General features: G+C 45.6%; 1 protein-coding gene across 2 annotated transcripts in view; it reads left to right on the top strand.

Moving 5' to 3' along the window:
- Positions 1-8,950, top strand: part of LOC144817820 (phospholipid-transporting ATPase ID-like) — an 892,949-nt gene extending 883,999 nt beyond the window's left edge. For both annotated transcript variants that reach the window (XM_078674658.1, XM_078674659.1), the window contains exons 27-28: positions 216-346; positions 7,119-8,950. In XM_078674658.1, the coding sequence (XP_078530784.1) occupies positions 216-346; positions 7,119-7,340 (353 nt within the window). In that variant the 3' untranslated portion in view covers positions 7,341-8,950. The remainder of the gene's footprint in view (positions 1-215; positions 347-7,118) is intronic.
- Positions 8,951-16,004: the final 7,054 nt, after the last annotated feature.

Raw genomic sequence — 16,004 nt, 5'->3', positions numbered from 1 at the left:
CCATCCAATCATATCAAGGCTTGGGGTGCGTTCTACTAGTCCACCATCCAATCATATTAAGTCAAAGGTGCTTTCTACTTCAATGAAATCATGACATGTGCATCCTGTCAGGCCACCACCCAGATATTAATGTAAAAGTGTGTCCTAGTAGGCTGTCATAAAATCACATCATAGCAAAGGAATATCTTGTTAGTTATTGACCTCTTCTTTTTCAGGCACTGCTCGTAATACTTTAAGTCAGCCGAGCGTCTGGTTCACGATTTTCCTCACCACCATCCTTTGTGTCCTGCCGGTGCTAGGCTTTCGGTTTCTTAAAATTCTACTTAAGCCGACCTTCAGTGACAAGGTAAGGAGGTGTTTTTATTCACTTCAGGGTTTTGGTGTGGTACTAGCTGCAAAAAAAGCACACCTACTACTCGGGATTATTAGGCTAGTCAAGATGTGAACATTCTCCTGATACGTAACAGTTAATGTCAAGAGTACATTGAGAGGATGAAGGTATTTTATGGGTGGAGACATGTTACTGACATGTTGCAGAAGGCACTATGAATGTTGGCTTTTGAAGGCAGGTATGTGCCACATTTTCAGGACGAACACAGATTGAACAAGTAATTCAATTAATAACCATTGAATGTGGAAACCCTAAAAACATTTGCGCCCCCGGAACGTCTGTTTTGAGGTTCTGGAGGCAAAATGTGTCACCGCATATTTATAAGGCCACGTAAAAAGGGGGGGTCCCATGGGTGCAGAATGCATCAGAACCTGACGGCATTAGGGAGGCGCAACAAATAGAAATGAAAACATTTCTCCTCGTGCTTTCAATTTTCTGTGTGCTGCATTCTGCAGCACACATAGAACAAGGAAGGCGTCTGAATGGATTGATTTTGTGCAGGAAGGGGCTCTTCCTGCACAAAAACAATCATCCCTGCAACGCAGGTACCCTTGCACTATGGTGCAAGGGTGGCTCCATTGGCGCCGCACGCAGCCCATTGTGCACCGGGCAGGGGAAAATGACAGGAATGCGGCTTAGCATATAAATAAAGCAAATTCCTGCCCTTTCCTTTTGCCGTAAGCCAGCGTAACAGGGTGGCATGCTGCGCTGCCCTATGGCAAAAGCCCATAAATAAGGCCCCTTGTATGGTTCAGTCCCGATGACAAAGTTGATACCTAGAATCTACTGCTGTCTCTGAAGAAAAAGCATGGTATTGTTCATGTCAGAGAGAGATTCTTGTGAAGAATAGAGCATATAGGGATACATGTGTGTAACTTGATTTCTTTGTTTTGTAAAATTGCTACTTTTGTGTCAGAAGTGGTAACCTAGCTGCAGTTCTAAGAGCGAGTTCACTTCTAGCCAGTAGATGTTTTTAACATACGTATAATGGTGTGCAAGTTACTTTGTCTTGCTTTCTCTAGTGTACCTTGGCATCACATTGTCACACCTGTACCTTAATGCAGCAAATGCTCAATCTATACTGTATGTGTTTGAGTGACACTTCCCAAAACATACACCCCAAATAATACAGTTAGTGAATATAAGTGAATGCACTTCACATAGCAATAGGTAAAGAACTGCTTATGGACCATGGTTTGTAGCCATCTCACTATCCTGGATGATTTGCAGCCAGACCACACCGCCAAGGTCTATTCAGTCCATATGAAATGTAGACCACACTCCCTTCCCCCACCCCCATCTATCATAGCCAGACAAATCATTTTGCAATTCTTTCATCTTCCTGCGACTGCAGACTCAGGAATTATGCACACCCACCTCAGAGCGACCTTGAAAAATTAATTTATCACTCAGATCTAATCAGAAGACCTATTGATAAATATTGACCCTAAAAGCGTCCTCTATACTTATAATCATTCATGGTTTTGAGAAGGTTTATCTCTAAATTAAATGCTAGCGGACACACTCTCATATCTGGAGCGTAAAAACAAGAGCGCATGACACGTATCTTAAAAACTCTAATGCACACGCGACCACAACAAAAATAAAAAGGGTTTGAACAGCGATCCACCTTAACCCTAACTATTAACTCTCTAGAAGAACAGATGATCTGAGAAGCATCCCACATTTAGGGTTGTAAATCCAGAACCAGACAGTCTTCCACTCTTGGTGACACATTGACAACAAGATGGCAGTGTCATCAGTAATGTTTCTGAGCCAACCCTCAGTGTTGGCTGACAGGAAATAACTCGAGACTCTTCTGCCAGTATCTCAGGCAGCATCAGTGGCCTCCCATCGGTCCTTTGTGTATTCCTCATCCTCCCTGGGTCTGGCCCTGCCACTGTCTTTCTATTTTAACTCAAACTGCACGACAGCTATCTGGTTTTCACCTTCAACTGTTAATGGATCAATCCAGGTTCTGGTTTCATCGACTAGGTCTAGAGCGCTCATCGGCTAACCAAGACTGGACCATGCTATATCAAACAAAAATGCAAAAACAACAGGTGATGGACAGAATGCAGAACAATGTCATACATTCAACCCAGTACAGAGATCTGGGCCTAAATCCATCGTTTTTTGGCTCACCATGCCCTTCCAGGTTGGAGCCAGCTATATGCAAATCAGTTTTGACCCTGTGCCCCATGGGAACAGTCCAGCCCGAACTTCCAAGCCAGCTCCTCCCTGGACTGGAAACAAGCATCCAAGGACCGGTTTCGGGCGTTCAGCCCTCATCAGCCTGGATAGCTTGATTCCAGTGGCATGGAGAGCACGGGACTCACGTCTGAACATACGCGTCCCACTTGGGGTGACAAATGCAAAAACAACAGGTGATGGACAGAATGCAGAACAATGTCATACATTCAACCCAGTACAGAGATCTGGGCCTAAATCCATCGTTTTTTGGCTCACCATGCCCTTCCAGGTTGGAGCCAGACATATGCAAATCAGTTTTGACCCTGTGTCCCATGGGAACAGTCCAGCCCGAACTGCCAATCCAGGTCCTCCCTGGACTGAAAACAAGCATCCAAGGACCGGTTTCGGGCGTTCAGCCCTCATCAGCCTGGATAGCTTGATTCCAGTGGCATGGAGAGCACGGGACTCACGTCTGAACATACGCGTCCCACTTGGGGTGACAAATGCAAAAACAGGTGATGGACAGAAGGCAGAACAATGTCATACATTCAACCCAGTACAGAGATCTGGGCCTAAATCCATCGTTTCTTTTGCTCACCATGCCCTTCCAGTTTGGACCCAGCCATATGCAAATCAGTCTTGACCCTGTGCCCCATGGGAACAGTCCAGCCCGAACTGCCAAGCCAGGATCTCCCTGGACTGGAAACAAGCATCCAAGGACCGGTTTCGGGCTTTCAGCCCTCATCAGCCTGGATAGCTTGATTCCAGTGGCATGGAGAGCACGGGACTCACGTCTGAGCATACCCGTCAGACTCGGGGTGACCAATGCAAAAACAACAGGTGATGGACAGAATGCAGAACAATGTCATACATTCAACCCAGTACAGAGATCTGAGCCTAAATCCATCGTTTTTTTGCTCACCATGCCCTTCCAGTTTGGACCCAGCCATATGCAAATCAGTCTTGACCCTGTGCCCCATGGGAACAGTCCAGCCCGAACTGCCAAGCCAGGTCCTCCCTGGACTGGAAACAAGCATCCAAGGACCGGATTCGGGCTTTCAGCCCTCATCAGCCTGGATAGCTTGATTCCAGTGGGAGAACATGGGACTCACGTCTGAGCATACCCGTCCCACTCGGGGTGACAAATGCAAAAACTACAGGTGACGGACAGAATGCAGAACAATGTCATACATTCAACCCAGTACAGAGATCTGGGCCTAAATCCATCGTTTTTTTGCTCACCATGCCCTTCCAGTTTGGACCCAGCCATATGCAAATCAGTCTTGACGCTGTGCCCCATGGGAACAGTCCAGCCCGAACTGCCAAGCCAGGTCCTCCCTGGACTGGAAACCAGCATCCGAGGACCGGTTTCGGGCTTTCAGCCCTCATCGGCCTGGATGGCCATGGCAGTTCGGGCTGGACTGTTCCCATGAGGCACAGGGTCAGACTGATTTGCATATGGCCATGTCTGAACTGGGGTGGCAGAGTGGGCTAGAGAATTGTGATGGATTAAACCCAGATCTGTTGACTGGGTGTGAGTGTTTGATTGGTTCAGATGCTCCGTCCATCACCACCCCCTTTTGTACCGCTTTGTACGCCATAAGTTTGCAGGGTATGCTCAGACGTGAGTCCCTTGCTCACTTTGCCACTGGATTCAAGCAAGCCTGGCTGAAGACGGCTGCAATGCCAGAAACCGATCCTAGGAAGCTTGTTTCCGGTCCAGGGAAGGCATGGCCTGGCAGTTCGGGCTGGATTGTTCCCATGAGGCACAGGGTCAGACTGATTTGCATATGGCCATGTCTGAACTGGAGTGGCAGAGTGGGCTAAAGAACGGTGATGGATTAAACCCAGATCTGTTGACTGGGTGTGAGTGTTTGATTGGTTCAGATGCTCCGTCCATCACCTCCCCCTTTTATATCAAAGAAAAAAGCATTAGATAAGGAATCTCCACAACAGTTCTTTAAATATCAGAATCTAGAAGTAAAAGTCCACTATTTGAAATAAATAGACGTGCCAGTGGTATTGAAGTACAGGGAGAAATGCGAACATTTAAAGACACTAAAACAGTCTAAAACAGCTTGTTATGTCTGCAGAATGTTTGACTCTTATGCTCACATAAAGAGTTTAACTACCAACGAAAGGGGGTGAAGGCAAAGCAGACATTAAGTAATCGCAAATCACTGTATGACTCTCTCATTTCTTGCTCTCGAGTACAAATCCAAGCAACACATGAGGATATTCCATCAGAAAGTATATTTTTAAAGCCGATTCTGCAGTGGAACGAACCTGGGCTTTCAGGACTGATGGTTCCACAACACTTTGAAGGGCGCCATTAAGTGGAGGTTTCAAGTTACAGAAAAAAGAAATTTTTAGGTCTCACCTACCATTCAGCTTTTAGCTGCCTGTTTGCAAAACTGGGCTTACAACTCACCCACTGCATAGCATTGGTTGGATTTATTGTTGTGCTCGTTTGTTGGTTCTTTTTCACAGGCCCGCCTTTTTCTTCTTGTGTTTGTCCCTCCCCTGGAGCATAGCCTCTTTACCATCTGTTTCATTGGATGACTTGTATTCTCCCACAGCTGACATTCAGAGAACTACTTTTGTCTTTCTTTCAGCACTCCATTGGAGTGCACATGTTGCCTAGCTCTCTCCATCATCTGCTACTTCCCCTCAAACATCTGCGCCCTCGTGCTTCTTGTTACTTCCTCATTCCTTCGCCGAAACTCGTCCATTGCTTTCCTCATACCTCCCCGACTTTTATTTTTACAATGTGTTTTTGTTGGGGCTCCCCCAAATCCAGCCTCAAGCGTCTCCATTGCTCCTACTCCCCCCACTCGCTCCTCCGATGCTTCCAGAAGCCCTAACAGTCCTTTGCATATACATACACTTTTTTAATTGATCTTTTTTGGGGTGTGCCCGGCAGGAGCCATTTGCTGCTGGCCTGCTCTGCGGTACAAAAATCACTTCAACAAAACTAAAATTGTATTTTTTTATTTACTAATCCAAATGATGTCCATCATTTTTGATGATAAAATAAATGAAAAAACGACATCTGCTCCTTTCCTTAGGCCCACCATACATGTTGACACATGCGCATGCTTACGTCATCATGCATGTACACACCTAAGCATTGATGCAGGCGCCAGTAGTGGCTGCATATGTGTGCTTTTTTCTTTGATCTTTTTTTAAGGCTAACGCAGTATAGCAAAAAGCATTGGCAAAGCAAATAGGTGAATTTGTTTTTGCTAATGATTGTTTCACTGATGAGGCCCAATGAGACTGAAACCAATCTGGGACTACTTGAGTTTTCTTCTGAGGTGCATTGGTATAGAAGTTCATGCTGGACAGTTCCCATTGGAGCATGACTGATTTGCATATTGTTGGCCCCTCAGTGTAGAGGCACAGTGAGCAGTGGCTGAGATTAATTGAAGCATGACACTTAGGTTTTTAGTTTTTCTCATTCATCAAAGTATGGAAACCACCCCTTTAGTCAAAGTACTATTTTTCCTGGAAATATGAATATCCATATACCATTCATGTACATTGAAATAAGACATCTTTACACTGCCTTTTCAGACACACCTCTAGCCACTACAGCCTTTGCTGTGTATTTACAAAAACACAGTTTGGAGAATAGAACAATACACACTAATACTATATAATTTAGTTTACAATATATACACTCATGCTAAGAATACAAATAATAAGATTAAAACTAGTGCCAATTTATTATAATAGTACACTGCACTGTAACAATAATACAATGTATGCTCCGGTTGCTTCCCTGAAGCTAGCTTTCATGTATTGCTTGTCATACTCTGTGCACTAATATGATGTGCCAAGTCCTAAATGCTTCATTGACTTAAGCGCTGTTAAAAACTGTGCTGTAGTCAGACTATACCACACTAATCATTACAAAATCAAAGGCTGTTCCATAGCAAGTTTCAGACCTTTTTCATTCCCCCAAATCCAGATGTTATAATGGAATGTACAGTAGCCACTCAGCTGCTGGGGGTCAATTAATCAACCTGCATCTTGTATTTGGCACAGGTGTACACCAAATTGTACGTGCTATTTTCTTCCTGACCTGCCAACCTGCAAGAGGATGTGAAATCCAAGAACCTGGAAGTGTTACATTTGTTTTTTTGTTTTTTTAACAAAGCCACGCAAAGTCATCCAAAAAAGTGACACAACCCGGCCACAACACGTGTTGTGCTAATAGTACAAATCGTATTCACTTCATACACAAAAACACTTTTTTCTAATTTTGCATTATGTTCAAATGCAATAAAAATGGTTAAAAAAAATTGTAGTTAGATGTTATTTGAGAACGGACTCTTCTTCTATCCTTGCGTTAGGAGAAGATTCTTCTATGAAAAGGCCAATCTAGTTACTACTTGCTAATGCATTGTGGAATACAAGTTGGCACATGGGGGAACTCTACTCCTGAGACTCTCTTGATAAACTGAACACAGGACTGACCTGAATTGTTTGTCAATGTTCTGCTGGTAACCTCTGTTATATTTCCTTTCAGGTCCAGAAGAAGATCCGGGAAGAGAAGAAAAGGCCACCACCTCCTCCGCGCAGGGTTCGTCTCCGCCGTACAAGCTCCCGCCGCTCTGGCTATGCCTTCTCACATCAGCAGGGATACGGGGACCTCATCATGTCTGGAAGAAGCTTTCACCCACGTTCCCCGTTCGCGACAACAGGCAAATTTTCACCAAATGAGAGAAGCAGGCATCCGAGAGTGGAATAGAATTTGGGGAGGCCCCAGAAAGAGTGGGTCAAGTATGGCAATGTTCTCTGTGAGCTGCCTGCACATGGACCTGCAAGGACACAGGCTTTGTTCTGAGGTTTCACAGGTGCCAAGGCTGAACTTCACTCGAAAAACAGCCCCTCTTCCAAATGACGTCCAGTGTACTACATGATATTCTATACTCGCCACATTCTTGAGTTTGTATGCTATGGCCAGTAGAAGGACAATGAGCAGCGCAGACTCTGACATACAAATCACTGGGTGCAAACGTTGACCGGCAGGGCCAGCAGGCAATCAGCCTGAGCCTATGCTAGTCACCACTTGCTTTTTATACTTCAAGACTAAATTGAAAATCTGCTAATTTACTGCTCAAATTATTAGCCTTGTTTATAAAGGAGCATGTATAACCTAATGTGTGCCTTGCAGCATTGAAAATGCCACCAAAGAAATTGTGTTGACGTTTACAGGTTTTATCCACTCCTTTAATTTCTGTCTCCTCCCCCTACAGTGGTCTGTACCATGCTTCTCCCTTCTGTTTACGATGATCTGTATCTTGGCAACCTCCAAAAGGTACTTATGCTCTCCGTAACCCGTCCACGTAACGGGTTAATCTACAGCCTTGTGACAGGCTGTGCATGAGGAAGAACCCTGGGATTTGCCACTGAGGGCCATGGTTATCTCTTCTGGAAGCGAGTGAAGGGTGACTGCTGTCTATCATCAGGGCAGAGGATGATGGTGTGAAGATTAATTTAATGCACTACACTTGGCCCTTTAAGTGACCACTTATGAGGATGCGGTATTCAATAATGTGAGAATGTTTGAGCCATAGATATACTCTCAATCCGCCCAACACCAAAAGCTCTACCTTCTTCAGCGTGGAAAAATTCAACAGGAAAAGACCAACTGAGAATGTTCGACTCTGCTTTGGGTCCACTGCCAAAAAAATGAATTATTAACAGAGCAACTAAAGTCTACATCACAAGTTAAGGACCATGATTGTATTAAAGCTTTAATATTTTATTGCACTGTAAAGTCCTCTAAAAGATTGTCATGCCCGTCCTACGAATGCAACTGTTGTATTGGAATGTTTCGTAATGTGCTTCTGTTTGTGATACAAGATTTGGTGGAACGAGATGTACGATGAAGATGGTATCGTTGAATAGCAAACTAGTGCACCCTCAGTACTTTGACTCCATCATCTTGTGCTAACAGAGAGCAGCTCTGGGAATGAACCCGCTTTGTTGAAGTCAGGTGTACTGTATAAAACCCTTTAGACTAAGAACAAGACTAGCAAGTACTACATATGCTCTTGTAAAAGGTGATGTCAGGTATCACCGGCTCGTTCCATTGGCTCAAAGCCTACACTGCATAGATTGTTCTGTAGTCAGTCGAAAAGGCGATACATACGCTATGCTATGCCGGCGATCAAGAGGACCCTTTCTTTGGTACTTTATGAAGCTGATGGAAGTTTTAGAGCTTATGGCTGGGCATTAGTGTAGTAGAAACAAAATTGATCTATTTTCAAATAAATGTTAATAAAATCCTTCGATAGTATCAATTACTTTAATTTTTATATTTGCAAACTGTGCAATAAATGCAAAATAACTAGATTTGATGTATTGACTTGTTCTTAAAAGTAATGCCTAGGTGAACTAAAAATTAGCATCCAGCTAATATCTCCTTGACCACACTGTGATATTCTGATTTATAAACCCCTTGTAATCCTCCTTATTCGTCAAGGTACTTTAACCTCTACTAAATTATTGCAAATGTAACTCCACGTAGAGTGCCATAATTCTCGAATTCATTTTCTTTGGTACAAGAGCGTCCAGAATTTATCCCGGGGAGTCAGAACTCCGAACCGTTAAAGATTTTCAGGATATCTACTACATAAATGATCCCAATTCAGAACACTTTTATGTGAACTTATCCGATGTGGTTATCATGAAAATGTGGTTTGTGTGCAGCCACACGAACCAATGTAGAACACTTTAGTGTTATACTGACAAATGGAAAAAAAGCTGTAAACAAATGAAAGACCAAGAGGCTGTCACAAAGAATCAAGAGGTCTGTAGTCGAACAATATGTTCCAAATAGTTGAATCCCAAAAACTCAGTAATTGAAGCTGAAATATTTTTGAAGACCATTATAATTACACCCATTGTACACGTAAACATAGTCATGCCAAATGTGGAATAGCTGAAAATTCACAGTGTGTTAAAATTCTGTGCCGTGGGTGTTCTACTTTTCCCCAGATTCGTGCCACATTTTAATGTATAGCCATATATCTACTAGAGATAAATTTACACAATGTACACGTTTACATATGTTATAATGTATATGAAAATTAGTCGTTTACATATCGTCAGTTGTTATCTGGCATGGATCCCCCTTGGAGGGCTCCTCTCCTTTTGTAGACTATATCGCCTGTTATTGATCACTAAAACCCCACAATGTAATTGTGATACTTGGGCCAATGAGTATAAAGTTATATTTGAAAGCCAAGCAAACTGTGTGATGAGAACTGTGTACTTTCATTAGAGAAAGACAAAGACACTTCTCTATGTATGTGAGCACATTTACTCTAAAAGCGGAGGGGTCCACCACCAAAACTGGAATCCGACCGGCCAGCTTGTCATGCCAGAACAAAGAATGCTAATATAATAAAATGTCACCGAGAAAACATATGTTTGTCATGAGGAAAATAGTAAAGCATATGGAAATTTGGAGGAGGGTTTCAGTATTCTAGTTTTGGCTGGAGTCTGTGCCTCTCTACTCCATGGCACGGACTTTCCCATCCCTTTTTGTATTTCTTCAACCCCCAAGGATGAGGAATATATCTATATTTATTAAGTGAAAGAGGTTTATCATGTGTAAATCTATGCCTTTGGTAATAGAAAAAAAAATTCAATTTCCTATTTTTCATAAAAGAGATTACTTCACATTTTGTCTAGCACGTCTAGAGGACAGACATGCACAGATGGAAATTGGGTATGCGGTGCCACCGCATTCTTGAAACCATGGCTGTCCATAACAAAAAAACATTTTAAATGTCCCAAGTGTGTAATGGACACTTGTTTTGTGTGAGTTCTGGAGGAAGCATTACTCTCTAATGAAAAAAAGTTTCTTGATTTGTTAAATGAAAAACCAGAAAACCAGACCAGCCATATCTTCATACCTTATACCATGATAGTACTTCTGAGCCACCCCTTCTTCCTACAATCAATCAAGTGACTTGTAAAGTTCAACTACTCACCTGTAAGGGTCTCAAGGCGCTGGGGGAATAAGGGGGAGGGAGATGGGGACTGCTGATTTGTCGCAGGCACTGTGGTTCAGTCGAAGAGCCAGGTCTTGAGGTCCTTCATGAATTGGGGCAGTGACGGTGATTGCCTTATGTGGAGAGGTAGGGTGTTGTAGGTCTTTGCGACGAGGTAGGAGAAGGATCTTCCCCTGGTTGCGGTCTTGCGGATGAGTGAGATGGCGGCCAAGGCCAGCTGGGCGGAGCGGAGGTCTCTTGTGGGTGCGTGGAATGCTAAGCGGTGGGTGAGGTATGCAGGTCCCGCGTCTTGTAGGGCTTTGTAGGCATGTGTGAGGAGTTTAAAGGGGATTCTTTTGTCTACTGGGAGCCAGTGAAGGTCTCACAGGTGGCTGGTGATGTGGCTGTGGCGGGTGATATTGAGGATGAGTCTGGCCAAAGCATTCTGGATGCTTTGCAATTTCTTGAGGAGTTTCTGGGTGATGCTTGCATAGAGTGCGCTGCTGTAGTTGAGTCTGTTGCTGATGAGTGCGTGGGTGACCGTCTTTCTGGACTCAGTCCTTATCCACTTGAAGATTTTTCAAGACAGGTGTAGCTTGTGGAATCAGGATGATGAGACAGCGTTGATCTGGCGGGTTCATGGTGAGTGAGGAGTCCAAGATGATGCTGAGATTTTGTACGTGGTCTGTGGGTGTGGGGGGGGTTTCAAGATGTGAAGGCCACCAGGAGTCGTCCCAGGCAGAGGGGTTGAGCCCAGGATGAGGACTTCTCCTTAAATATAACCACAGCAAATTACTAATAAATCTTATAATACCTCAACAGTGTGTATCTTCTGGTCTGATGATCAGTTCACTGCCATTCATAAGTAATGAGCTTCTCCAGGCTGGTGACAAACTACTACCATCCTCACTGACTACATGTCTGCTTTTAATAACTTATCAGTGGCTCCCTCACTTGTCACACTTTGTAAATTATGTGATTATATTATTTGAATAAATTATATAGCAACCTTTACTGTATATACTGATTTTTCCACCAGACTGCAGAGAACAAATAACAGAAAACTACACACATTCATTTTTTTCTCCAGTCCACATGCTCAGGACAAATAATTCTGCACCATTTGTAACACAACACTTATTTGTCAGTAAAATCCCTTTTATACAGAAAAGACAGACACAGACATATGTTCAGTTTTATTTAACATTTCCTCTAGGCGCTGTTAAAGGTCAGGCTACCAACCAGATTAAAAGATCCTTAAGTATTGCCCGGCGGTGTCGCCTCTTAAACCCACAAGATATTAACCAATGAAGAGGCAGGCGCTGGAGACTGGAAGGCAGGAAACAAGGGTTTTTATTCTCTCCGGAGGAGAACACATCAGTTCGGACAGCAAGTATCGTCACGAGGTGCTCTAACCGCATCTCTGAGGCCTGGCCTCTTATACACAGGTTTATTGCTTTATTACATACAACACATTCTTGGCAATGCTTTGATGTACGGAAAGACATTCTCGGAATCCCCGCTCCAAGCCCGTTCCCACACACATATACAGTAGAAGTCCCCACCCCGGTCACAACAGGTGATGATTATCGCGCAGCTGGACATTCCGCCGATTCACGGAATGTGGGGGGTTTGATCGGATCTCATAGGGTGGGGGCTTTGATCAACTCGAGGGCCCTTTAATGAGGGAAGCTTCCTACTGTACGGGGGAGGGGGCAATAAACAGTATCCGCAGAGCTTAGGTGGTGGCCTGGGAACGAGGAAGACAAACGGGCACACAGGAAAAGGGGGTTTTGCATCAAAGGGCCTGGGACCATGAAAGGAATGAAGGGAAGTGTCGCACTGGGAACAGGATGGGGTTCCGAGGCAGAGCCGCGCGGAAGAGGGGTTTATGACCCAAGACATGTGAGAGCGGAGGGGGGGGTTGTCAGCGCGCGGGGGGTTGCCTGCGAGGTCGAGAGAGAGAGAGAGAGAGACGCTGGCTATCGGCGAGGGGCAGGGAGGCCATGGTGCACAAAATGGCTGCCGCTTACGCGCACGAATGGGTCCAAGGAGAGCAAGATGGTGCCGATAATGTTGACATTTTCAGTCTAACCTTTAACAGTCCTCCCTTTTCAACATATCTAGCCAACTTGCCTACTCAATGTCAACCTTCATCAAATTCCCAACCTCGGCATCATATAATGCTCCCATGCGTTCGTTTCCAAAGTCCACGGCCTTAGGGCAAATACAGTTTGCACATAATGAACACAGGGGTGGCAAACATTGAATTCCTAAGCATAGGCCACATATTACTACTACAGGAATCAGGATAATGGTGAACAGTCTCCAGCCCCAGTTCTTAACGGTGTTCCAGAACCAACCACCAAGCGACCATTCTTCCTGATCCTGGTGGACTTCTGAAGAGAGTCTGTGAAGATGTTCGATGGCTTTGTACACTGAGGGTGAGTTGTCCGGTATGTATGTACAGCAGCTGGACCCAATAATGCGGCATGCTCCACCACGGTCCGCAAGAACCACATCTAGGACAAGGCGGTTCTGTAGGGCCACCAAGCGGACCGCTTGGAGTTCGGCGGTGTTGTTGGCAAAGATACCAGCTGTGATGTTCATTGTTGTCTCAACTGCCTGAGTCAAATGTCGGATGGCCCGGCTGTTTGCCATCGGGCCCCAAAGAGGAACAAGTCCCTTCATAGCATCGAGGAACTGCGCTCCTGTTGAGTCGGCTTGCTCGATGTCCTTGGCTCGTTTTTGTCTATGATGATTCGCTGGGGCCACATAAGTCGGAGGAAGGATGAAGGAGATGAAACAAGTGCCCCCCCAGCCTTTGGGGAGCCAGGTGTAGGCTTTGGTGCCGCAGATGAAATACATGTTTGGGGACGACACAAAGGAAGGTGGATCCGTGGAGTCCAAAGTTCTAGTGAAACGACAAGCACTGCGGCCCACCAGCTGTGTCCCATGTCCTTCTATGCACATGTGGCCTGTGACGTTGATGACTGACAGGGCCACAGTCAGGGTGGCAGCCGTTCGTTTCCGCAGGTAGGAGAAGGTGGGTCTGGTTGGATTGTTGAACACCTGCATTTCAATTCGTTCTTTGGCAGGGATGTCCATGTGGATGGAGTCGTTGGAGGTCTGCGGGCAGAAGTGTGTCTTTGTTTTGTTTCGCCGGACCCCGTGGGAGAAATGCGTTACGGTTTTGCTGGAGGTGGCATTGTCCTTATAGCTTTCTTGCAGGAGGATCAGCCAAGCAAGGCAGGAGCCATGAACCGAGAAGGGTGAGGGGATGAATGGTATCGAGTGTCCAGTGGCGTGGGGTAGCAACCCACAGATCCAACAGTTGGTGGCATTGGTGGCGAGATTGTGCTGGTGAAGGAACTGTACGAAAGAGTTATTCCAAAACTCCTTTCGCCTCTCTCTGAGTTGAGGAGAGAGCGAAATCAGATAATGTTCCTTCATCGTGGTAGGCTGAGCAGTGGTCAGGAATGTTTCGTGAGCAGGTGCGTTCTCTTCCACAATCCAGAGTGTGGTCATGAGGAGAAAGCAAAAAAGGAGTGTGATGAAGAGTGCAATTGTCTTTGAGCTGTGGAGTCTGTCTGTTCTTGGGTTTCTGTAGTGGGTATTTCCTGTTGTCTCCATCATCTTCTTATTTGGCGCTTCCATCATCTTCTTATCTGGCGCTTCCATCATCTTCATCTTCAAGGTGCTCGGTAGTGGGCAGAACCACAGACTTAGTTTAGCTTCTCTCCAGGCAACCCTTGATTACTTTGGGTCACCGTTCTGAGATTCGACTTAGTTCGTGGTCTGCTTAGCCGAAGCTCCCTCCTTTCGACGCAGGAAATACCCTTCTCTGGATGGCACAGTGGGATCAGAGAATTTTGAAAGTTCAAGTGCCTCGGTGTCAGGATAGCAGTTTAGCGACGGTCGGTCTTTGTTCAGGAGTTCTTCTTGGTCGTCGATGTTTTCTGTCGTGGCCAGGGTCGGGGAGACCTTCTTACAGTGGTGTGCGTGCAGCCAATGCCTTTTCCCCTCCACACGAAGAGCCGTCCGGGTGGTGATCAACACTTGCCAGGGGCCCGTCCACCGGGGTTCCAAACTCTTCGTCCGCTGAAAATTCCGGATCAGCACGAACTCCCCAGGTTGGATGGCGTGACCCGGACCCCTGGAAGCATCGGGGATGGCCTGCTGCACCTGCTGATGAATGACAGACAGAGTTTCAGTCAATTTATACAGATAATCAGACATTAGGACGTCCGGGACGTCATGAATGGAAGTTGGCTTCGGTGCAGACCAGATACTCATGGGCCGGCCGAAAACAACTTCGTAAGGGGTTAAGTGATGTCTGGTGGGGGTGGAACGCATCGATAGCAATGCCAGTGGGAGGGCGTATTTGGTCTGCCTGATCTGTCGTTAGTCGTGTCATTTGGGGGCCCTCGCTGTTGTCCCTTATTTCTCGGCCCATTTGCTATGTCCTTGGGGTCTTTGTTTCTGATTATGTCCAGAAGAACTGGGCACTGGGATTTCCAATGGCCAGTTCCTTTACAGAAAGCGCACTGGTCCTCTCTAAGGTCTGTACGTCCACTGTGGGGAGTCGAAGTACGGTCCTGGGACTTAGGGGCGTTCGTCTGATAGTTTCCCCGGTATTGGTCTCGTCCTATAGTCACCCCTTGCAGCTGGGCCATCATCACCCTCTCTTTCAAGTCCTTCTTCTTTCTCTCTGTTGCCCTATCGTTTTCATTTTTCTGATGTTCATAATATTGGGCCATCTGGAGGATAGCCGTAGGTTTGGAGGCTGCCCAACTACTCTCGCTAGCCTGCAGTTTCTGGAAGACCTCGGATGACAGACCCTTAACATAATTCTGGACAAACAGATGGTGTCCGGTTGCAGTGGTCATGTCCTGGCCGCTGTAATCGGAGAACACCGTTTCGAACCGGGAGAAGTATTCCGATACATCCTCCTGGGGTTTCTGGCGACAGGCCATTACTATCGACCAGTCCACTTTCTTTTCTGGAATCAGGGTTTTTAATTTCTGTACGATTTTATCTGGAAGGTCTAAAATGGATTTCAAAGGCTTTTGTCCAGGTCCTCGTTGTTTGTCAATGTTATCGAGTTGTGACCAGGTATTTCCGAACAGCTCAAGGTGGTCGACCTTACCGGATTTGCTTCCACACATCAGCTGGTAGGCATAACCCGAAAAACAAGTCGATGTCAGCCAGGGTCATAATCGTTGAACCTAGGGCTGTACCTAATTCAGTATAGAAGGCAGTGGGGTTTTTGCGTAGATCAGGCAGAGATTTCCGGAATGTCAGAATCTCTTGCCGATCCCATGGCTGGTAGACCCAGTTGTACACTACCCTTCCTTTTGCATCTTGGTGGTTCGCGTCATCGTTAGTCCCTGTACCTCGCGGAGGAA

The sequence above is a fragment of the Lissotriton helveticus genome, chromosome 2_1 (assembly GCF_964261635.1).
Source record: "Lissotriton helveticus chromosome 2_1, aLisHel1.1, whole genome shotgun sequence".
Taxonomy (NCBI): Eukaryota; Metazoa; Chordata; class Amphibia; order Caudata; family Salamandridae; genus Lissotriton; species Lissotriton helveticus.
This window is presented reverse-complemented; position numbering and strand designations above follow the sequence as displayed.